The sequence below is a fragment of the Macrosteles quadrilineatus genome, unplaced genomic scaffold (genome assembly GCF_028750875.1).
Source record: "Macrosteles quadrilineatus isolate MER2022 unplaced genomic scaffold, UCM_ALF_1.0 Scaffold_7__1_contigs__length_78375512, whole genome shotgun sequence".
Taxonomy (NCBI): Eukaryota; Metazoa; Arthropoda; class Insecta; order Hemiptera; family Cicadellidae; genus Macrosteles; species Macrosteles quadrilineatus.
In genome coordinates, this window is record NW_026542600.1 from 30,609,077 (window position 1) to 30,635,128 (window position 26,052).

General features: G+C 35.2%; 1 protein-coding gene across 1 annotated transcript in view; it reads left to right on the forward strand.

Moving 5' to 3' along the window:
* LOC128998134 (histone lysine demethylase PHF8-like) overlaps window positions 1–26,052 on the forward strand; it is a 45,293-nt gene that overhangs the window by 507 nt on the left and 18,734 nt on the right. The window contains exons 2-11 of the mRNA XM_054424134.1: window positions 3,856–3,941; window positions 5,127–5,244; window positions 10,560–10,720; window positions 13,816–13,957; window positions 15,187–15,388; window positions 17,494–17,598; window positions 17,984–18,129; window positions 19,970–20,171; window positions 23,511–23,723; window positions 25,081–25,433. Of these exons, the coding sequence (XP_054280109.1) occupies window positions 3,856–3,941; window positions 5,127–5,244; window positions 10,560–10,720; window positions 13,816–13,957; window positions 15,187–15,388; window positions 17,494–17,598; window positions 17,984–18,129; window positions 19,970–20,171; window positions 23,511–23,723; window positions 25,081–25,433 (1,728 nt within the window). The remainder of the gene's footprint in view (window positions 1–3,855; window positions 3,942–5,126; window positions 5,245–10,559; window positions 10,721–13,815; window positions 13,958–15,186; window positions 15,389–17,493; window positions 17,599–17,983; window positions 18,130–19,969; window positions 20,172–23,510; window positions 23,724–25,080; window positions 25,434–26,052) is intronic.

The window sequence follows — 26,052 nt, forward strand, 5'->3', positions numbered from 1 at the left end:
TTAAGTATGTTTAAAAGTTATGTAGGCCTGGACCTAGACAAGATTGTTACTTGAGGTAGCCTCAAAGTTATGTGACCTTAAAATGTTTTATGTGAGTTGGGGGAGTGAAACAATAACCAAAGGTGATTCAAGGATAATATTAAGCATTCTTTAAGGTACCCTAGTACTTGCTATGCTTCCTTGCCTTCTAAGTTGAATCGGTTTGTGGAATGGTTTACAAAAGCTAACTTATGTAGGTATTTTCAAAGTGATGCATTATTACTTTATGCTCAAGACTTACCTCCAAATTAGTCTAACTTGTTTAACTTATTTATAATTGGTTGTATTCCATAGGATAGCTATTTTTTGTATTAAGTTAAGTTAAGAGCACAAAGTACTAAGATGCCGCTCAAGAAAGGTTAGTGTGGCCACACATTTCTAGAGCGGCAGTTGCTGTTTGTGCTCGTAATACTCATAAGATATTTCTTACCACCATTATTTACTTATCTAAGACAAAGATTAACTTTTTTGTTTTAGGCCTAGGCCAATATAATTTGTCATTTAGGTTGTTACTTTTTTAGGTTAGGCTACTGTATGTTATTTGCTTACCGATTGTTAGTGTTTTATATAGACGTCCAAAAATCAGCTGATTTAGCAAGCGGCCATTCCCACTCTAGAGGGAATTATTAAGCTGTTTTGCGTATGTTTTTATGTTTACAGGTGTAGCAATGTTATCATCTCCATGTAGTAGTAGGAAAATATATTATCCTATATGAGTAAAATTATACGTGGACTGTTAGCTTATGATACATCAGATTAATGTTGGACCTTAATGATCATAATATAATACTGTAATGGGTGCATTTATAAACTTATTGGGGGCTTATAACTTAAGTTAGATTTTTTATAATTATATTACTGTACTTCATCTATGGTTATACTAAGTTACTCCTAGTTTTCTTTAATGCATTAGGTGTGAGGTACCTATGTCAAATTGACCAAATTCTTAAAAAATAATTATGTTCTTAACGTAAGTAGGCCCCTACCGTAGGCTACTAAGGCTACCGTACCCTACTTGTAAAAGCTATTGTGTAATTTAACACTTAGGGGTACACACGTTTACATTTTATTAAACACCTAGAGTTTAAGCTAGGCAACAAATTTTTGGAGCAAAAATGCCACAAGCACTCAGGAAACTGGAGCAAAAGCTATATTCTTGTAGAGTTTTTTTTTTTGTTACCACTAGGGGTACTTATTTAGGACCCAGACCTCAGCTTAAACGTTTAAAAATCACTTTAAAAAAACTATTCTAGGACATCAATAATACAACTTTCTTAAAGAATTTGTTGGCGCCGAGGCCTCCTTTTATTACTTATTTACTTATTTATTTACTTATTTAATTTACAATAACCCCAACTCACTAGGGGGCTGGTGGGAATTCAGGGTTTTGTGTGGGGTAGATAAAACGTGGTTAATCATGGGGAGAAAACAGTAATTAGATAGGTGAAAGGGTAATTTAAGGGTAATTACCCATTAGCAAGAATGGGAAATTAGTCGGTAGAAATGGGTCCTTTCCTTTTCCGATGCATACAAGGAGCAGAGACAGGAAGACAATCAGAATTCTGAATTGTACCACACGATATTTTTTTTAATAAAATCAATAGGTAGGGTAACAAAGTAGTCCTAATAATAATGAAATCATTTGTTTATTCTATCCTTAATGTTTACATTAAAAATGGCTTTAAAATCTGCTCTGCTTTTGGCCACCACACTAAGGCTGCTGTGTAACCATTGGCTTGACTATGGTCTCATAAGTCCAATATATTAGATTAGGGCTAAGTCCCTATTTCTTACCAAAGGTTCATCTACAGGCTCCGAAGGTTCCTATGCCTTTTGCTAGGACATAGTCAAGGTGCCTGTTCCAGGTGAAGGAGATTAGATCCATTTTGTCCGGGTTAATAGTGAAGCACTCTTTTCAGCACCATCCCTCGATGAAGCTCACAGCTGTCTGGGTAAGGTTCCCACAGTGGCTGTGTGTTTTCCTCTTACTGTGAACACTAAATCGTCAGCAAAAGCTTGGAGGTCCATGTCTCTCCATTCTGCCTCTCCCAAAAGGTGATCCACCACCAATGCCCACAACAAAGGCAAGATAACTCCTACTTGGGGCAGCGCGGGATGTGATTGCTGCAGAGTAGCCGCCAATCACTTCTCTTACCTCCCTGCTGTTCAAGCGATAATCCAAGACGCTATGTTCTGGGGGGGGGGGGGGTCCTGCTTCTGCTTCTGACTGCTGCATCTATGGAGTTATAGATCACATTAACTATTAAATGCACCCTGTATTAACAAAAACCACTGCAAGGATTTCCTGACCGTTCTGGGGTGTCTTCAATCTTGGCAACTAGGATGCTTAGGACCGTTGATGTTGAGTTGCCCTTCACGGTTGGGTTTGATGCCGCATGTCCGAAGGTGATGTACGGCGCGATCTCCAATCAGACTGACCGACGAGCCGGTATCGTCGGGGCGCTGAAGTCTCACCTGGGATGACCGTGTCGACGAAGGGCCGGTCATCTAAGGGGGGTGTGCTCCGTGGCAGACGGTTCCCGTGAATTCTTTTAAGAATCCGAGCCAGCTGCTCCACTCCTCGAAGGTCGTAAGCATCGGGTAAATTGTAGGTTGATCGGTGTTGAGGCTATCGAACGTAACGCGATAATCGTGTCCCGTCCTTGGACTGAAGAGCGTGATGCGTGACAGAATATCTTGCCTGGGCGACGGGATGTTGGCTGGCAGCTTCAGCAAAACTGTGAGGGTTCACTGAGTGGACTCAGAATCAGCGTTTGGCAGGAGTCTGAGTATATCTCGTACGCTGTCCGTCTTCTGGTGCGTGGATGGAGACTGTTGAATTCGGATATCATAGACTACTGCAGAGGCTGTCGTAGCCCACAGAGTCTACGGAGCCTAATTAATATATATGAATGAAGAATTTAGAAAAATACGGTTAGCATAAATTTAATAGTAATATTATTCACAATTAATTGTACAAATCTGAACACTCCGAAGACTTGATTCTATCACCAGCCAACGACAGCGTTTAGAACTCAGGCAACAAGTCTCGGGGTACTAAACAGTGAATAAACGAGAAATAATTTAGAGGTTAAAATTATACAGTAGTCAAACATGACTGTTATAATTTTTAATTTATTCAATTAGGCTAAACCAAGCCAACTTACGGCCACTGCTAGATCCTGGCAGGCAGGAACTGGCGGGTATAACGTAAGTCGGTGAAATCTGCGTTATAAATTTAGATATTTAAAATAGAATTTGAAAACGAGAATGCGAATGTTAAACGAAAATTAAACGTAAATCGTGGTATTGCGAACTTAGGTACTGCTAGACAACAGCTGATGGAATATTCACCTGTTGAGCCGGTCTAGTTTTCGTCTGTTGTCTGTCAACAAACACCAGTTTGGGGCTATTATATGTCGTTGTCTGCATTAAATATTTGTAAAATCTGTCGGTTTAGCTTTATTTGATGAAGTGGAGTGCTACTACTGATAAATATGTCGTGCGAGTGTGAAACTAGGCCTACGTTCTTTGGCCCATATCCCAAGGTATGGCCAACACATAGGCCTATGAGTAGGCTAATTGTGGATGAAAAACGGGTAAGTTCTGGCATTTATTAAATCATGACACGTTTTTACCCCACTTAAAATTTGGTACCCTACAACCTGAATGGTTAATAGATGCTTTTCTTTCAGGTGAGCGTAAATATTACTTATTTGTTGTCAATACTAATATTATTCAATTTTAGGAAAGTGTAGCTTCTGCCATGTATACATGAAATAATAACAACTTCTTAAAATGATTATATTTTTTCAGCTGTGTCAATGTTCGTGAATATGTATCTATCGACCTGGACAAATATCACTGCCCACAGTGTGAAGTTGCGTGTGGCCCTTCTGTTTGTAAGTGAATCATTTGTTACTCAAATAGAAAATAATTCAACTTTTGCGCTTTAGTTCTTTTTTCTTTATTGACTTTTGATCATGAAAATTATGATTCGATTGCATGTAGTGATGAGTCAAAAGGACACTGAAATAAAGCCACTAAAAATATGGAAATATTTTTGTTTCAATACTCAATTTTTTTGGTGAGTTTTAAAAATCCAAACTCATAAGTGGCTACATGTTTTCTGTCATGCAGTATCAGTTTTGACCGTAATTAATTCAAACCTCACAAGTCTTGCATTTTGTAGTAAGTTACAGTGTAAGGACCACATTCTTATCAAAAAATTATAGTTCCGGTCTCACTCGATTTTCAATACAATCATAAACTCTGGAACAGCTGATCGAAGATCTGATAACATCAGTGATAATAGTAGAGGAGACGACGTGACGTAGACCTCGAGTCTGCTACCAACCCCGCACCGCGCCGGGCCAAATTAGTATCATGATAGCACTAACTAAATGTTGATTGTGTATTCGTACCATTTTAATGTTTTTTATGTTCGTGTCATCCGTGTTTTAAATGTGTTTTTGACGAGTTGCAAGCTTTGAAAATCTTGTCTTCGCAACGAAACATATAAGCTGAAGAGCAATATTAATCGTTGCACTATTTGACGGAGGTATGTAAAAAACCTATTATTCTATAAAGTCCAGGGGCCATAAACATGAATTTTGAAAAATATTATGTCGTTTCTGTGACCGTGGGAGACGAAGTGAAGATGACGTCTACAAGACCGATTAAAAAAACTCATAAGCCGTCTACAAAGTGACTGCTGATGTAAGTGTTGATATCTGTCAAAAATGCCAACATTTTAATGAAGCCAAATTCGAAGGACAAGAAATTATTGTAGAGTAGAGAATCTTTTATGCCACATAAAATATCACAGTAACTGAAACAAAAAAGAAATATTATTCTGACAGTAGCACGTTCTGTGAGTGGCAGGCTACACCTGTTCCATATAGATGGGATGTCAACCTCAGTAAACAAGAGTCAATTGTACTGTGCTGGTCAATGAAGGATCTGTTTTCCTTCCTCACGGTTTACTTTTGAATAGTAGTAAATCATATATTTTGTGTTCTGATTTTTATTTACCTTACAAACTATTATTTTATTGTTGTGCATTGAAACACATGTATACTTTACAGTCAAAAAGCAGTACAATTTCCACAGACATAATTATTCGGACATGGAAGCTGAAAATAAACCTGTCCAGACAGGAACTCCAGTCTTTGTAGAAGAGTTGAAAACCAGACATTTCCCCAGGTATGTTAGTAAATTAAAACTAATTTTAAAATAGAGTTTTTATAGCTTCGCATTTTATGTGCGGGGGACTGCATAACTCGGACCTCTTAGTGCCAATAAATTTTCCTCTGGGTTTAAGTAGGACAAAAATTCCTTTGAAAAACAAATGCTAAAAGCTCTTAAGGCGTGTTTTCTTAGCTGCCCAATACGGCTGCGAGATTGATAATGTCATTGCGAGTCTGTTTTGCCAAATGATTTTTTTTGCCAAACTGCTAGAAAATCATCTGTACCCGGCCCTTGTGTGTAAGTTAGTATTGGAACACGCAGCCGTACTCAACAGTGCTCGCAACTGTGACCGCAAGTATCACAATTGAGCATCAGCGTAATTATAGATTGCTATTTAGTTCATTTTGCCTTACATACAACAAAGATTACCTTTAAGCTTCATTATTTGCCAACCAAAAGTAATAAAGTGAAAGATTTAGAATTAATCTGAATTATGCTTTTACTATGATTGCATTTTCCTTGAAGTAATGCTATTGTAGATGTGTTCGTATCATATTTGAGAGTAGTGATGTGGGCCGGGTAAATACCCAGTGGGTAGGTAAATATAAATTGGGTATTTACCCCAGGCCCGGGTAAATACCCAAAAACTGGGTATTTATAATTTGTATTAAAGTTAGAAAAGATTGAGATGTTTTTTTGCAATTATTACCCTGTAAGGATAGTAAAATGATAATAAAATGTGTTAAACAACATTTCATATGGACACTACTAGCATTTTACTTATGGGTATTATCGCCATAAATATCCAGGTCTCAGCATAAAGCATAATCGGCATAAATACCCTGGTCGCATGGTTGCACTGGCCCTGACTACTTATGATTTTTTAATTTCTATGATAGAGAGATGAATTTATTTTATTGAAAGCGAAGAAAAATAATTTGTAAAGTAATAATTATTATTTAGAAAGACAGGAAAATTTAACCTAGTAGTGGCCTATGTGTTAACAACTTTTAAGAAGAAAATAATTAAAAATCAATCAGTAGTATGGCAGGATTTAATCATATTTTTGTTCCAGATCTTTTGTTAGTATCAATGGTATCAAAATAAAAAAAACTAATTTCATAAACTTGTGATACAAAACATTTAAATCTGTAGCACAATAAATCTTTCAAAATTATATTAAGTTAGGCCAAAAAACAGGAGATACATTTTTTTAGTAGGTTTATCCAAATATATTATTGTTTCCAACCAAGCGGTAACACAGAAAAGTTTAATTATAATTACTTTTAGTATTCTGCCTATGTCAATCAGGCCTTAGGAATTTGGAGTATTCTAAAATGTTATAGGCCTACGCAATAATGTATTGTTAATAAAACTATTCATGGCAAGTTCAACTGTTTTTATTGCATCATAAATAGGTACCTAACAATTCCTGGATATGTATAAATTAAAATAATTTTGTTTAAATGTTATTTAATTGGTTATAAATTTATAAAATGATAACAATTGAAATAGTCACAGCCTTTTTTAATATACTATCTTTTAGCAAGTTAAAAAAAATTTAACTGATGTTACTCGATTTAAGACACAAAACTAAATGCTTATTTAGAAACTTTAAATGTAATATTTTAAAAAAAGTGATGAATCATTAAATAAAAGGCACTAGCAAAGCTTAAAGTTACTGTAAAAGGTGTTATAGACTATCCTAATTTATCATGTAATAATAACAATAACATATTTAGGGGTAAATATAAATGAATTTCAATCGATTTCATAAATACCCAAAATACCCGGGTATTTATGGATTTTGGGTATTTACCCCGAGTTTTAAATACCCGGGTATTTTACATCACTATTTGAGAGGTTTGTGAACCTCAGATTTTAGATCAAACCAAACTTTTGAGAGAAGCTCAACCTTCAAGTTGACTTGAAATGACATACAGGGTGAGTTTTTTGACTGGGTATAAATTTTTGGCCGCCATCTTGGATCCGCCATATTGGATACAAAGTTTTTTTTTCAAATGTAAAGGTAGGGTTGTGACCCATTGTTTTAAACTAGATTTTTATGCTGAATACGATGCTGCAACCCGTTTTTAAAAATCTCGATCCATTCTAAAGCTATTGAGAACTTTTTATAACATTATTTTTAGCCTTTTTTAACATTGTGCATTTAGAAACTAAGAACATAATCGCAAAATAGTGCTAGATAAAGATTTATGTATATTATGTGGTGTATACTTATATTTATCTAGCACTATTTTGCGATTATGTTCTTAGTTTCTAAATGCACAATGTTAAAATGGGCTAAAAATAATGTTACAAAAAGTTCTCATAACTTTAGAATGGATCAAGATTTTTAAAAACGGGTTGCAGCATCGTATTCAGCATAAAAATCTAGTTTAAAACGATGGGTCACAACCCTACCTTTACATTTGAAAAACAAACTTTGTATCCAATATGGCGGATCCAAGATGGCGGCCAAAACTTTATACCCAGTCAAAATGAAGTACTTACTACTCTACAATGATCTGACGTGGTCCGGAGTTGATATCTTAAGAAATGAAGAAAAAAGTAGGGGGGAACTCATTTAAAACTCACCCTGTATAATTAATTATAGGCCTATTGTCACGATGTATTTAAAGTATACATGTGAATATTATGAAACAAGATATTGAGTTTAAAATAATTTCATCTTATATTTAACTTTTTTATGGGTCATAGACAAAAAATACAAATACACACTCCAATGATATATTAAATGAATGACCTAACATATTAAAATTAAATTTATGAATTGGATTAAACTAAGTAAAATTGCACAACAGATTTTAGCATAAAAGTTAATTGAAAGAATTATAACAACTTAACAACTAACAAAAACCTTTAAAAAAATAGGAGGGTGATAGGCTTGAGGGATAGTTTTATTAATATAAGTCATCATCTAATGTGATCGCGATATCATGAACACTTCTGTGATCACGAAGGTGGCAGGCATCATGATCCCCTTCCCTCAATAGCAGTGATATTGTGAGTCTTTGACTATGCAATAATTGCAAATGCTTTCATAATCACGATAAATTTACTAGCCAAATATAAATACACTGGTTGTAACAAACCTGCAGACTAAATAAATTTCCATATGCCTGATTAGATTTTCAATAAAATATCTCTTTAAAAATATCATATTCATTCCCTATTTAAATAACATTTAGTAAAATGTTAATAGCTAAGTGCAAAGGGAGCCTACCGGTAGATCGACAATTTAATTCATCGTCAGGCCACTAGACCGTCTTTTAAAATTAAATATATAAATACGTAAAACCTTTTCGCTGACAAGTTATTTCGTCTTCAGCGCCATTGATCAGTCTGTAAAATTAAATTATTAAATACGAGAATCCCCTTCGTTGACAATTAACTAGACCGTCAGCTCACTTTGTCGTCTTTTAGGTGGGGATTGGAGTGCCGAGTGGGCGCCGCTAACTGAGATAACCCAAGATTGGGAAGCGAATATAGTTGTTGAACCACTTTGCTCGAGGATAGAAGCCAGTATTGCCAACTGAAATTACTAGCTCCCTTAAACTCCAGATACGTGGTGGGTTTATTCAGTCCGCGGTGCGGAGACCTGTGTATTGGATGTTTCGCGCGTGAATGCAACGGATAGTTTCGTTCATTCATTGTTGCTATAGCAACCCTAACCTTGTCCACGGCCTAACGCATTTCTCTGCCATTGTATTAGTTATCTGCGATGGAATTTAGAACTGGCTAAAATCATGGGCAATATATTAACATTATACTCATCATTCCTCTGTGTGATGTGAAGCTCGTTTTTCGTGTCTAGTTCATGTCTAATGACACTGATCGGTAGTGTCGACAAAATTTTGTTTCTATTATTTTGAGGCTAGTTTTATGATTTGTGCTTTACTGTTTGGTTACATAGCTGGATGACACCGTTTATGATTAGATTATTTTATTTGACTAAAAGAGGTTTTATAGAAATAAAGGATGCCAGGCAGATTCGGATAACCTACTTTTTCAATAAATAAATGGTTATAATTTAATGAAAGTGATCCACAAAGTACTTAAAGTACTTTCACTCTAGGCTACTTCATTTGCTATCATCATAAAATCTTCAACTGTATACACAACACCTATTTCTTAAGATAATCAACAATTATTGCTTTCTAAATTTAGTCACAGTATGAGGATCCTTGTTAGTTTCTGCTTCATTACTTCCAAGTCAGGCCAACTACCGCTGACTACAGCAAGGATTCCTGTTGCCCGGGTAATTTTTAAATTGGTTTGAATTTTAATCTCTTATTATGGTTTAGGTTAACCCAGGTTCCGGTTTAACTGGATAGAGTTAAAGCAGTAATGGGGTACGGGAGGTAATTTGAAGTAGCAAAACTTCTTGCAATAACATTTTACTTTGAACATAATTTTATTGTCAACTCTCGATAGGTATTTTATCTATCATGACCTAATCACCTTGGGTTTTTGGGAATCAAATTCTTCCACAGTTGGTGGTCAAGAAAACTCCCACAACAGCAACATTTTACTATGACATGTGAATACAGTTCTTATCATTTATGTTATCAGACCCTGCTATCGACTATTTATGCTAACATCCTGCTTTTGTACACCTAGTTCACGAATACAACAATACAGTTACTTTTTTCGAATCCATCCACATTCTCTTAACCCTATGGTGTAAGCTGAGAATCAAGATTTTACCATAGAGTTTCCCTGTATCCAAAATAATTTTTATATAAATCATATAATATACAAATAACCCGATAAACGTTCCTACAGTATATATGGCCATTATGTAGCTATGTAACATTTTATTATTACACAACCAACAATTTATTTGAATAGGAAATTAAAAACAATAGTGTTAGCTAACCTCGTTCATTGACGGAAATACCTAAGAGGCCTTAAATACCTTACGTAATATTTTTTTAAATTTTTGAAATATACATACTACCCTCTTCTAATAATTTTACATTTATAAACAGGCAAACAGCCCAATGTCAAGTTTTCTTCGGATTTTTAGACTTGAAAGTAAAAATTAAATGTGTCTGAGAGCAATTGTTATAAAAAGCAATCTTAATAATTTATTTTTGTGTAATTTCTCATTGGTTTTTTTTTTTTTTTGTTAAGAGTTAGGCGGTCTCTTTTAACCTCTTTTAATTAAATTCCAAATTTCAAATTATGAAGTAAGATCATATTTTTCTCTTTACTAATGAATCAAAGTAGAGCTGAAATTAATTTTAAAACTACTTTATGTTTAATATCTATTTGATCTACTAATTTTCTGTTTACGGTTGCAGTGCAGATCCTGTGGTAACAAGGCTGACAGGTAACCAATTGACTTTAAACCACCTTTATCAAAATGGTTTTGATCAGCCCATCATTGTTGATGAAAAAGAAGGTCTGGATTTAAGAGTACCCTCTGAATATTTCACTGTGCAAGATGTTGAAGCTTTAGTGGGTAAGTTTCGCTGACAAAAGATTGATGTATAAAAGCATAAACATTAACCCAAAGGATAGTGTAAACTGCAAATAGTGTAAACAATATTAGTGTGTTGAACAAGTTGTACTTGCTGCAATTAGGTTTTTAATAACACTCTGTACTAATCATGTCACACCAGTTACGCTTCTCATAATTTCACATTTGACCAAATTCTCCTTCAGGGAATAATTTATTACTATGGTCTTGGCTCCTCAGAACCTTTTTATATTAAAGCTCTCTAGAAGCCAAGAGCACTATTTTCGCTTTAGTGTTATGCTTGTATAGTAAAGTATAGATTATCTTAAGCCCCATCATCCTATAGGAGAGTTGGACAAAATGGGGCGGTCAAACAAAACGGAATACCCTACGTTCTAGCGATACTAGTGCCACAATCTAGCGGGAAAGCATAGGTTCTTGGCCGCCATCATGGCATTCTTAGTTGAATACGGAAGGCCAGCATTCAGTTTGCTAGAGTTATGATGTTACAAAGTTTTGTACTGAGTTTTCAGACAAAATCGTTGGGTTTTTATTGACAATCTTCTTGATATAGTGTCTGCGTGTGAAGGAATACAATTTTGGTAGTATTATGTTTTGTTTGCTGTTTATTTCCGAATATTTGTATGTGATCACCTTGTAGTTTTGCTGCTTAGTTTGGCATCAGCCATATTTTATTCCAAATGTGTCGGAGTTGGACAAAATGGGATGGTTTTGAGTTGGACAAAACGGGATAGGCATTTTTAGAGTTGGAGCTGGAAGAAAGAGGGAAATGAAAATGCCAGAATAGTTTGAATGAGGGAAAAGGCTAGGAAAAAGGGGCTGTTTGTTTGATATAAAAAATAAAATGTAAAAAACAAACGGATAGAAAAGGAAAGAACCAAAAATCTAACCAAACCATCCCTGTTCAACTAATAAAAAAGTCTATTGCACAGGAAAAGTCCTCCTCATCAGAAGATGAAGAAGATCAATAAAAATCAAATTTGTTTAGTTTTTAACGATAACCGCTTATTTTTAAGAATATTTTTTTTTAGATTTGATAATAAAAATATAATCTAGAAATTCCTATCCCGTTTTATCCAACCATGGTGGTTTTGAACATGTTAAAGTTGAGTTAAGTATAAAAACAGTTCTTTTGTTTTGTTCATTAATAAATTTTTAAGGTTATAATACGACATCTGTGCGATTTCTTTAACAAATGTTCATGAAAAAACATAAATTAAGAATGGTATCCCGTTTTGTCCAACTCTCCCCTGTGTCATTTGACTGTATGGAAGAGAGGTATTGCCTATATGAACAAACTTTTGTTCGCAATGGCCAAAGAATACTTTCAGAATATACTAATGATTTTCACCTAGTAAAGCCACTTCAACTCAGTTGGCTGTGTCAGTTTGTCAGTGTGTAGTTTGTACGCTTTTCTTTTGTGTTGTTTGATTCTCAATGACTATGTCGTCTGAGTTTAGTTTGGGTTCATGGAGTTGGAAACGTGACAATATCTGACATTAAAACCATCACAAAGTTTACTAATCTGCTTGATAGATTGGAGTTATCATGGTAAAACCATTGGAATGGTAAAAAACCGTAAAATATACATGTAAATATGTTCAAAATTCTTTTAATGTTATCAATGAAAGTAAAATATTAATTTCCCCGTAAATGGCCAGTCATCTGATAAATCAGTTAACTGAACACTTCCAATCACGCGTTTTGGACAATTAACTCTTAAAAACTGTATCACTATATCAAAGTAGATTCTCAGTAACCCATCAGTACTGTATGGGAGTAGTTTATGTATCCAGGAAAATTGCCAGCATAACAGAATGTTATGACAAATCAGCAATATAAATATAGTGAAACTCCTCCGCCTATTGGGTCTGATGATGATTGGAGTGTCCAATCGAAATCGATCACCACTTACCATCTTTTTTTGTATATTTACCATCTTGTGAGTAACAGTATAAGCGTAAATATATGTTGTGTTACAAGACTTTTTTTATTTACTTTCCGTTAAAATAATAACAAATTATGATTAAAAATAAAAAGCTACCGGTACCATAAATTTTGAAAATAATTAGAATGTTTATCATGGACTACAACAAAATAATTTCTGTTTCTGAATCATAAAGTGATAATCAATCTTCAACCTTCACACCAAGCCTGTTTCAAATAATGGTTTTAGCTCAAAGCTATAAAATGTAACTTGCTCTGTATTTAACTACCGGTAACAGTAATCTGGGTATGATTCAATCATGAGTTTTATCTCAATATGATCTATGATGCAAGAATTCTTTAGCATTAAGAATCATTCCACTAAAAAGCAATCGTTCTTGTAAAATGTTAAAAGTTACTTTGGGAATTTTATTCATTTTAATTCAGGAATTTCATTTCTAACATAAGCACTATCATAAGTCGATTGCACTATCCAAGCAAAGTAAAAATCGATTGTTTGTCACATACAGCAGAATATACTTCTAAAATATGTTACATATAATCTCATTACCCAAGTAAAATACCAAGAAAATTTAAAAATTTGTACTTATTTAGTCTAATATGTTGAAATTCATTGTGTATTCAACTATTCCTGCACATTATTGATAGGCCTATGTAGTTGACTCCCACATTATTTTTGTGAGTGTACAATCACAGTTCATTTGACGGAAGCATAACAAAGAAATATTGATTGATAGCTTCAAGGTGACTTCACGCTTGCGCTGACAATCCTCTACTCCTTAGTCTTCTGTCTGTTATGTCACCTCCGATGACAACATAAAGCATATCTTAGTAGTGTCTAAGAAAGGGTAAATAATGTTCAATGTAAATTAGCTTAAAGAATGTTGCAGTATGAAGAAAAATACAGTTCATAATACGCCAGGTAGTCACTCAAAGTGGCTTTAGTGATGAAATATACCAGTTTTAATTCCCTTTCCTTGTTGTGGCTGATAACAATTTTATTTTTGTTGAATTTCTTCAATCCCTACTAGTTTGCTCTAAATCAAAATGGAATGTCTGTTGGAATAAATAAATAAAAACTACCAAACCAGTTCATGTTTCAAGATATTGATCTATTTATTGTTTTCCAGGTTCTGATAGAGAGGTGGATGTCATTGATGTGGCCCGTCAGACAGACATAAAGATGACAGTAGGAGATTTCGTCAGTTATTTCAACAACCCAATGAGACAGAGGGTGTTGAATCTCATCAGTTTGGAGTTTTCTGACACCAAGTTAGTAACTTTTATTTCACTAATCAATCTTGTTACCAGTGGAGATTCAGATAGATATACCCATGGCTATTATAGTCGCTTAAAGATGTTCATAATTTGCTGCGAAGATGACAATGACGTTTCCGTGACCACGTAAGACAACGATGACGTTACTATGATTGCGGGAGTCAACAATGATGTCTACACGACCGCAAATGATGTTCATGATTTTGCCAAAGTTGGACAAGACAACGATGACATTTTGGTGTCAGCGGGAGTCGATGATGATGTTAACACGGTCACGGGAGATGATGACTACACGGCCGAAAAATGGTAATACATATGCCGCAATAGCGAAAGACGACGATGATGTCCACACAACTGTGAGAGACGGTAATGATTTCTACATAACCATGGGAAATGATCAGGATTTTGCCGCGACTGCCGTTGTACACGATCGCGGGAGATGATTAGAATTTTTCTGCGTTTGTGGGAGACAATGATAATGTCCACATAACTGTGAGAGGTGTTATTGATTTTGCCGCGATCACGAGAGACGATGATTTATTCTACAGGACCACGGGAGATGACAATGATGCACACGACCGCTGGAGATGATCAGGATTTTTCTGCTCTTGTGGAAGATGATGATAATGTCTACATGAGCGTAGGTGATTTTGCTGCAATCACGGGACGATGATAACCTTTTCTTGATCGCAGGAGATGATGATTGTGTTTCTGCTATTGCTGAGCGATATTCAGGATTTTGCCACGACCGTGTAAGACAGTGATAATGTTTCCGTGACTGAGAAAGAAAGATATTCAGGATATTGCAGTGATATTTAATAAAGGCCGGCCGTGACTTTAGGTTATGGAGATGTTTCAGTGCCGTCAGTGTAACATATGGTCTATACCCACTGAGGGCTGTTCTAATTAAGGCTTTCTATTCTACTATTTATTTTATGCTTTTTTATTTATTGATGATTCATTATTACCACGATTTGTAACTTCACGTGTTTTCTAATGTTAACAAATATACCGTTGCATAATGTTGTACATTTAAAATGTTTATAGTATAAGTTCAGATGTGTAGAAATGTGTTGGAAGACATATTTTATTTAAGTGATATAAGAGTACCTCAAAACCTCAATACCAACCTTCAATATATTCACATTTTACTAAAACTAAACTATACCAAGTATATTTTCTATAATTTAACAAAATCTTTAAGTGGTGATTTGAATTTGCAGACTGAGTGAGTTGGTGGAAGCACCTTATGTTGCTCGTAAGTTGGATTGGGTGAACACAGTTTGGCCACTCTCCATCGGAACCCTTCCTACAGTGTACAAACGTCCCGAGGTTCAAAAATATTGCCTCATTGGTGTCAAAGACTCCTATACAGACTTCCACATAGACTTTGGTGGTACTTCTGTGTGGTACCATGTCCTCAGGGTATGATTCCACTTTTTTACTAAGTTTTAACACACAATTGAATTGATTCCTAGTTGTTTTTACTGACACTAGCTATTAGAAGGTTTATTTTATGCTTCATTCACTTAAATAGTTATAACTAGGGATGTTTTGATTATCGATACTAGGAGTCCAAGGCTCAAATCATTTAAGGTCAGTATGGTAGGCCTACATTGTTTTGCTCCTCGGTTCTAGATACGGGGTGATTACTGGTATTTTTGAAATTTTTTCTTTGGATTGCATACAAACCATAATTTTTAATTTCGATATAAAGTACATTACTCAGCCAATATTTATATTTTTCCATCAACAATTACAACACGTTGTTACTAACAGGATTGTGTCAAAAAAGTTAAAAGATAAGTCATAGCCGGCTTTAAAATTAGGTTAAGCATTTGTAGGAACTAAATATGTTTATTTTAGAAGCAACAATTAATTTGACAAGATAATTTACAACTAGTAACTATATTCCAACTAACACAATAACTGGGTGTTTTAGTTAAACTAAAAAAATAACATATAAGAATAAAAATAAGAATATATTTATTTCCAAAATTACAAATTACAAAAATTACAATCGTAGCTTAAACACAATGTACAAAAAGGAAAAAAATCCCCACAAAGACTGTACATCTGCGTGTGGGGAGAGCTTCTTTGTCGCTCACCACTTCACGGACAAGATAACAAAATAAACAAATAATTAATTAAATAAAAAGAAGTACATTTTTTTTTGCCTTTTGAAAGGCGCAATGTCTCTTGCAGTACAAAGGCAATCATCATAGTTGTCAGCTAGATGTCCAATGGCTTTAACAAAATGAATCAAGAAAAAGAGAAAGAATACCAAAACCCAAAACATTATATAGTCTATAATAATATTAATTTCAAATGTACGATTTTATAATATTACTGTTCCGGTTACTTATCGGGTTTTATTAAAAGTATTGCAGCAAAAAAAAAGTTTAATGTGAACTAATACTCGGTAATTCCATGTAAGGACAATTATAACAAATGGCATATTACGAATGAGACGTTTCTTCCTGAATACTGTAAAGTTAACTGTAGTGCATTTGTAAGCTAGCGAACTTCGTCAGCTGCTTGGCTACTGTGTTTTGTGTTATTATCTACAATTTGATTAGACCCTGTCCCTTATTGTATTTATGTTTGATAAAACAATAAAAAACAAAAAAGGGAATATAATGAAACAACATACATAATAATACTACAAATGTATTTGTATTTTTATTCCTTTGAAAATCCACTTAAACTACTCTTGCCTACATCGTGACCTTGTGCCATCTGCTCAGTGCTCACATTACGTAATGCGTAGCAACCACGTAAATCCATTGTGCAATCCCGCTCGTCTAATTAGTTTTACTGTTAGGCTTGAGAAAAACTAACTACTCTTTGACTATGATAGTGAATTAAAAGTAATTAATTGTTGTAGGTTGTACCATAGACTAAGCAACACAAGTAGACTCCTCATCCCATTGTAAATTTTGAAGCTTGTTTTTCGTGTCTAGTTCATGTACGTCCACACTGATTGCTGGGGTAGACAAAATTTTGTTTCTATTATTTTAGGGTTATTTTCATGATTTGTGCTTTACTATTTGATTATATAAGTAGGAGACCAGTTATTGTTTATAATTAAGTCGTTTTATTTGGTTAAATGAGGTTTTAAATTAGGCCTACTGAAATAACAAGAAACAAATTTTAAACAAAATACAGCCTCTACAGTTGGACGTACAGAACTAACAATAAAATTGGCTTCAGCTGTTAGATAAGGATGACAAATCTACTAAGGGAGTATGTTTTATCTATGGTTGTACCAAACCAAATTTTTACTGTCCTGTTTTACCTAGGTGTATATCCAAGCATCTAAATTTAAAATTTTATTTTATCTGTGACTTCCCCTGATTGAATGAAGGTTGTTAAATTGAACAGTAATTAATCAAAATGTTAAGTATTTTCTAGTATACCTAACAATTATCTTTGCTTATGCAAATAAAGATTTAGAAAATACACCAGGAGTTAAAACTTGTTTATAAGTAAAGTTAAACTGTAGATCTAATTATTATATTTTTTTCAAGGGTGAGAAAATCTTTTATTTGATCAAACCAACAATGGCCAATCTGTCTCTGTATCAGAGGTGGATGACGTCTTCTACACAACACGAAACATTTTTTGGAGATCAGGTAATTTTACTTTTAGCAAATTTCCCTATAGGGAAGTAGCTATTACTATAGGTGGCACGGTAAGACGTAGGCCCGGGACCGATTCAATTTTTTCATTTTTGATGTCCCCAGAGGCCAAAAACACCATCCTTTACATTTATATATATATTTATATGTCCGTGAACGAGATAACTTGAGTAATTTTTGTCCGATTTTAATGAAATTTGGTTTAAAGGTGTAAAGCAGGATAAACTTACCTGCTCCCAAGTCTTAAATAGAAACAATAAATTAGGGGATTATTTGTATGTAACCAACATTTTTTTGCAAAGTAAATGTGTGATACTGAAAATGTCAAGATTAGCAACTCCCTTTAAAAGGTTGAGTACTATTTGATATGTTTTCCCAGGTGGATTGCTGCTACCGATGCATTGTCCCGGCTGGCCACACTATGATGATACCAACAGGATGGATACATGCTGTACTCACCCCAGTGGACACACTTGTCTTTGGAGGCAACTTTTTGCACAGTCTTAACATCCCTATGCAGCTCCAGTAAGTTGATTGGGTTTTAAATTGAATTACCCACCTTCACTAATATTACTGTACCTCTCTTTTCTCATTAAACACTTTTTTGAGATCAACTTCTTTAATTAATTGCTGCGTTTATCTTTGTTTCAAAACTAAAGTGTGTTGGTATTTTTGTTAATTTTACAATTTTTGTAACAACTTGATTTTATTTAGTTAACATTTTTTATAACATTTTATTCCTGTTCGATACAATCTTATACATCATATATAGATAGTTATTTATACTTTGACAGATACTTATTTATACTTTGACAGAAACTTGAAAACATTTTTACATCATACAGTACTTCACAGAATCAGGTACTTTTCCATCTGTATTGATAGGCTGGAAAGTTGCCCTTTGCCGTGCCTACACGCGGAAAAATAACCCACCGTGCACTTAGTCAGCTGATGAAATAAACAGCTAATTGCAACAGACTATTTAATTTTCTGAAATATAAAAATATTATAATTGATGTCCTAAATAAATTGTTATGAGTTTAAAATGTAAGCCTACTAGTTTTTCTGTGTAGTATGATGGAAAGTATCGTACGTTACCCGCCCGGTAAGCTTTACTATAATCGTAGAAAATGTCGTGCTCGCACGGTAAAACACCACTTACCGGGCTAGTAACGTAGTATACTATATTCTATTTATGTATAATGTAAACTAGAAATGTACAGCATTAGTAGTTTTTAGTTAAAAAAAGTATATACAACCTAGGAATGTTTACAGGGTGGCCACTATTGATCTGCTTCTACAACTGCCTGATCCTCCAAGATTCCCACATTTATCCTCAAGGTCCTCCTCTCGTCCATATCCTATTAAACATTTTGTATTTGTAGTTGTACACAAATTTGAATTTTGATAGTAGCCTACTCTGGTATGTTTTGGGAAGTATGAATGTTGTTATCAGGTAAATGTAGCGGTTTTGCTGATTAAGATTATTAATAATCACATTGTTAATCAGATAAAATTATTTACAAAATGTTTTGTATCATTATTTTGTTATATATTGCATAAGCCCTACATAACCTGTATTTACACATTACAAGTATGCAAACACAAACCATAGAGAGAGACTGTACATTAATATCAGGATATGAATTGACACATTTTGCTTCAGCCCTCCGTATTTCTTACTGAGAAGGCAAAGCAATGTGTTTATTAATTAGTTGCTAAATAATTATAGCACTCAGTAACACCCTAAAAATATCCTACTTAAATAAAAGACAATAATATTTTTCTACAGTCACCTGACAGGGTGGGTTTCTTTGCACTGATTATAGTACAGAAATTTGTTAATTGCTGCATTTACCTACTTTTGCCATACACTTTTTTTGTCGCACACCAGTATTCCAACCAAACAACACAAAACAGGGTGCTTTTATTATGCACGTAATCCGTGTACACTTGGAAATAGGTTGGCAACACTTAAAGATACAACGACTATGATCAGCTGGTGTAGTTGTTTAACATTTCATTCAACGCTTGGATTTGACCTAACCTAAAACGTGTTGTTTACTGTTTGTTATTCTTAAATTATTTCTTTGTTTTATAGTAGCCTAACTGTAGGAAAAATATAATGTGTAAACAGGTTTGCACACTAGTTAGTAGTTACACAAATAACTATTTATTGTAAGGTACATTAGCCTACTTGAAAAAAGTGAAACCCTTTTTATTGATTTTAGAAACATTAAATTTAATAATGTTTTGGGATAAAAATTACATAAACAAAAAAATAGTGTATTTCTGGGTATACCCTGAATAAAATACAAACATATTTTTATTGTTCTTAGAAATAGTAAATTTACTTATGTTTTAGGATTTACGAGATCGAAAAAAAAATGAGGACTCCAGGTAAATTTCGGTTTCCTGCATTTGAGACAATAAATTGGTATGCTGCCAAGCAGCTGTGTGAAGAGTTAAGAATGCTGAATGACGAATCATCCAAAGTTCCAGCTTATCTACTACAGGGTGTGAAGGCTTTGCTGGTGACCCTCAAGCAGTGGAGTCAGGATAGAGATGTAAGATGTTGTAACTATAATATAGGTTACATGGCTTTGTCATAATTAGGTTACTAGTTGGCTCTTTCAGAGTTATCTATTATCTTACTATGACAACACTTCTATGTTTGTATTTGTACTTTTTAACACCTTATCATGAGGTATAGAATTTTGACTTCTAAAATTTATATTGAGATTCAAATTGCATAGTTGACTATGCAATACTCTATTTTTTGTTACACAAATTGACATACATTTTTTTACATTCAAAATAGTTAACAATTTTTTAAATAAACTCAAACAATGTCATAAACTTTAAGCAGTGCTTGGTTTAAAAAATTTGAGGTATCAGAACTAAACCTAGCCAGGAGTTACAAACCCTTCCCTTCGTTCTTAACTATCCCTCTCACTCCCTCCCCCCCCCCCCATTAATAATTGTGCTTCAACACCAGTATTTGTCTGGACATTTGTCTTGAAAATAGTGTTAAATCATAAACAACTTTCCCGTCCTATAACAGCCTAAACTGTGTTCCCTTCACAATAGACCCGGATGTTAAGGAGACAAAGGACAGGGTAAGGAGGTTGCCTTAAGAAATTGTAGGCATCCCACTTCACTAAAGTAACAGAGAAGAAAACACAAAAGGAACACTGAATATTTTGAGGCCACTGGCCCCTTTCTCAACATTGATAGTCACATTTATATTTATATTAATTAAATACCACCTATACTTTGTATCCTTAATTCTCAGGCAATAAGCCCTTTCTAATAAAACCAGACCCTGATGTTAGTAATCATCGGAACATAATGTTGTAGGACACTAACCAAGAGTCATGTATACTTTTGGACATTGCAACACTTCTATACAAAACCCTTACTATCAACATGAAATAAATAGTGTATGTTGGGATAACAGGGTGTATACCAACCGGGAAAAAACCTTGAATTTGAAGGGACCGGGAAAAGGCCGGTCTTTTACATGGATACAGACAGCTTTGTGTTAGTAAAAAAAATCGGGGAAAATCGGATAAAATCGGATCCATCAAAACCGGATCCAGCCCAAGATCCGGAATTTTTTGGATCCGATCCGGTGCCGGTTCTAGCTCGGATCCGGCGGATCCGGTAGTCCGATATCCGGATCCGACCATCACTAATTTATATTAATTAAATACCACCTATACTTTGTATCCTTAATTCTCTGTATCCTTAATTCTCAGGCAATAAGCCCTTTCTAATAAAACCAGACCCTGATGTTAGTAATCATCTGTTAAAAACAATTTCCATTTGCAGTATCTATATAGTTTACTATGTTTTGCAGATTCAATGTGCACAACATCAGTTTGAACTTAGTATTAACTTAAGCGCTTCCTAATTATTTATCATATGGACTAGTTATATGCTAAGAGTTAGGATTAAAATTAGGTGTAATGTATAGAGACGGTATTGCATGCACTGTAATTGGAACATAATGTTGTAGGACACTAACCAAGAATCATGTATACTTTTGGACATTGCTACACTTCTATACAAAACCCTTACTATCAACATGAAATAAATAGTGTATGTTGGGATAACAGGGTGTATACCAACCGGGAAAAAACCTTGAATTTGAAGGGACCGGGAAAAGGCCGGGATTTTTATTTTAGCGCCGGTAAAACACGCATTTGCCCTGTTCGCGGAAGACTATATTGACGTTTCCGTGACCGCGGGAGACAACGATGACGTCTACACTAACACGGAAAATATTGATGATGTTGCCGCTATCGCGGGCAACGACGATGATGTTTCCGTGACCGCTGGAGATGACGATGATGTCTACACTGCCGCGGAAGATTTTCGTCATTTTGCCGCAACCGTGGACTATGATGTGGATGATGTCTACACCGCCGCGGCGAATATTCACAACTTTCCCGCCATTGCGGACGACCGACAATTTTGTTTCCGTGACCGCGGGAAACGATGATGACGTCTACACTACCGCGGGAAATATTGATGATTTTGCCGAAATCGCGGACGACGACGATGGTGTTTCCGTGACCGCGGGAGACGACGATGATGTCTACACTGCTGCAGAACATTTTCGTGATTTTGCCGCAGTCGCGGACGATGACGATGATTATGTCTACACCACCGTGGCGAGGATTCATAACTTTGCTGCGATTGCGGACGACGACGATGTTGTTTCCGTGATCGCGGGAGCCGACGATGACGTCCACACTGCCACGGAAGATTTTAGTAATTTTGCTGCGATTGTGGACGAAGACCATGACGTTTCCGTGACTGCGGGAGACAACAATGACGTCTACGTCTACTGGTCTACACTGCCGTGGAAGATTTTATTTGATTTTGCCGCTGTCGCGGGCGACGACGATGATTATGTCTACACCGCCGTGGGGAGTATTCATAACTTTGCTGCGATTGCGGACGACGACGATGTTGTTTCCGTGATCGCGGGAGATGACGATGAGGTCTACACTGCCGCGGAAGATTTTCGTGATTTTGCCGAGATCGCGGACGACGACGATTATGTTTCCGTGTCCGCTGGACACGACGATTATGTCCACACTGCCACGGAAGATTTTAGTGATCATTCCACCATTGTGGACGAAGACGATGACATTTCTGTAACCGCGGGAGACGAAAATGACGTCTACACTGCCGTGGAAGATTTTCGTGATTTTGCCGCGATCGCAGACGACCTCGATGATGATGTCTACACTTCCGCGGGAAATATTCAAAACTTAGCCGCGATTGCGGTCGAAGAAGATGACGTTGCCGTGACCGCGGGTGTCAATGATGTCTACATCACTGTGAAGATTTTCGTGATTTGCTGCAATCGCGAATGACAATGATGACGTTTCCATGTCTACATGAGGACGAAAATGTCTACGGAGATGTAAGTCAGTGATGACGTTTGTCGTCACCATGAAAGGAGAACACACGACCGCGACAGATATTAAGTATTTTTACGTAACGTTTTCATGAACAATAAAGATAATATTTAGGATTTCGCTGCTATCGAGAGAGATGATGTTTTCGTGGCCCTAAGGAATAATGATAATGAAGATGATTACTTTAATAAGGATTTTTTTTACACTGAACTTTAGAACTATTAGAAATATACTAATGGGATGTATATTGATGTATACTACTAAGCTGTGAGTCTCATATTGGTTATAGTTTAAGTGGAACTAAACATGTACACGGGAATTAATATAATGTTCTCGTGGGACACATTCACGCAGGAACCTGGAAAAACTTTGTAAAACCAGGAAAAACCTGGAAAAAACCTGGAATTTCACTTTAAAAAATAGTATACACCCTGTATAATTTCATGCTTAATGGAAAAACTTGTTTTACAGACAAATAAAAGTCGTAAAGAAGAAATTCCATCAATCATTGATGGTCCCAAGCTATTAAAAGATCTGAGTAAAGAAATACGCCATGCTGAAAAATACTTGAACTCCCTACATCCTCCTAAACCTGAAAGAGAATCAAAACGGAAGAAAAAGAAACCAGTGAACAAAGATTTTGTTGACTATTCCCAACCGCAAAACAGTATTCTGTTAGCACAGGTAAGACAGTTATAGTTTTTTTCATTTTTTCTTTCTTAAATTATGCATTTAAAAAATAATGTTAGATATAAATAGTTGAACTTTAGGAATGTTGCAAGTATCTCTGGTAATTATTAATGTGTCGTTTGCAATTTTAATGGTTCGGTTTTTGTTTTATCATTTGAACACTTTTACTGTTTTTTGGTTTTAAATACAGTACACTCCCTCTTATCCAGACACCTTTTAACTGGACATCGGTATAACCGGATTACACTTGGCGGAAATGACATCTCTTTAACCGGACAATTTTTATCAGGATTTCATTTTAACCGGACTAGATTGGCAGGAAGTGGGCTGTACTGAAACAACTGTTCTCGTTGGAAAGATTTGAGATTAGTGATCATGTGTCTAAATACAGTGCTCTCCTAAATTTAAGTGAAATATTTGGGTTACATAACAAGTTTATGGGGATGTCGGTTTAACCGTAAAACCCATTATCCGGATTGGCCTTGGTCCCGTGGAGTCCAGATAAGAGGGAGTCTACTGTAGATACATTACTACAGTAGACTCCCTCTTATCCGGACTCCTCGGGACCGAGGCCAGTCCAGATAAAGGGTTTTCCAGTTAAGCCGACGTCCCCAAAAACTCATTAAAATTGATCATTTATATTTGACTTAAATTTAGGAGAGCATTGTATTTAGACATGTGATCACTGGTCTCAAATCTTTCCCACGAGAATAGTCGTTACAGTACCACCCACTTCTTGCTGATCTAGGCCGGTTAAACCAATGTGCTGATAAAAATTGTCCGGTTAAAGAGATGTCATTTCCCTTGAGTGTAGTTCGGTTAAACCGATGTCCGGTTAAAAGGTGTCCGGATAAGAGGGAGTCTACTGTACTCACTTAAATGTTAGCATGAGCCACACTAATGGTAAGATTTACTGTTGGTTGATGATTTGACTTCTGTTTCAGGGGTTATTGTAGGCTAAAATTTTACTCTACTAACTGATATGAAATGTATGCATTAATTAACTTATTGATTTTGCATAGCTTAGCTCATTACTAAACAATACACTTATCATAAAAGATCCTCTACGAAAAATAGACTTGACACGCTTTCTCTCATTACTACAACTTCTTATTGGTTAATGCATCTTTGCTGATGACATTAATATAAATAAAATACTCGTTAATTGTTATGTGAGGAATTCTTCTTTTGTTGATCTTTTCATATGCATTTAATATATGCATGGCATCAATTTCTTACTAAATCATGAAAAAGTTATTTGTTTTATAATCATGTATAGTAGCAGCATTACTTAAGTGTTATTTAATTAACATCTACGCACGTATGTATTAATGTTACCAATTTCTTTCAGATGAAAATGGAACCAAAAGAGCCTATTAAGCTAAATATGAAAGTGCTGAACAAAAAACTGCAAATAAAAGAAGAGCCTATTGTGAGACCTCCTTTGAAATTAACTCTACCTAAACCTGTGATGTATCCATATACAACCCCTCTGAGTGAAAACAAGCTAAAAAAAGAAGAAAATATTGATCAACCTGGAGCTGAAAATAAGCCTTGGTTTATAACAATGGATCGGTCACGGCATATAAAAATTAAAGCGGAATCCAATGGACTTAAAGTGAAACTTGCAAAACAAGCAGAAATGCCTTTTATTAACTTACCCCCAAACCCGCCTGTGCACCATTCTTTTCAGGATGATTATTTGTAAGTATTGTCATACAATTTTGTTACAGTAGGTTTAGTTGTTTGGGTCATATCCTCATTATATATCCCCTGAAAACCTAGGTAATGAATTTGTTTTCAGTTAATAAGTAGATAACTGGATATTCATGTTAAAAAATATAAGGACACTATTCAGAGAGTCCAACCTCAAAACTTCTTGTCTTGTAACTTGTAACACAGCTTGCGCTAATGCAATAGAAAAAAAGAAAGAACTAACTAGAGAAGCTGAAGAATAGAAGCAGACTACCATAGCAAGGGCGAATTATGTTTTACTCTCGGATCACGGCAAATCTATCTAGCAGACAACATTTGTATCATATTTCAAGTTTATAAAGGTGACGGTGCGCGTTTTGGTACCATGTATAAGAGAACTCAGTATAATTTGTTCCGGTATCTTATTCGCCATCAATTTTTCAGTTTTACTTCACTCGAAATAGACACATCAATGTCATATGCTAGATTTATGTAGGTCTACCGTGATCCCAGAACAAAACGTAACTTGAACCCGATCGCCATCGCCAAGAACAATGAAGGCGGATGAATGCTAACGTAGTGTTTTGCAGCACATAATGAGTTTAATAATGTTGAAAAATAATAAAAT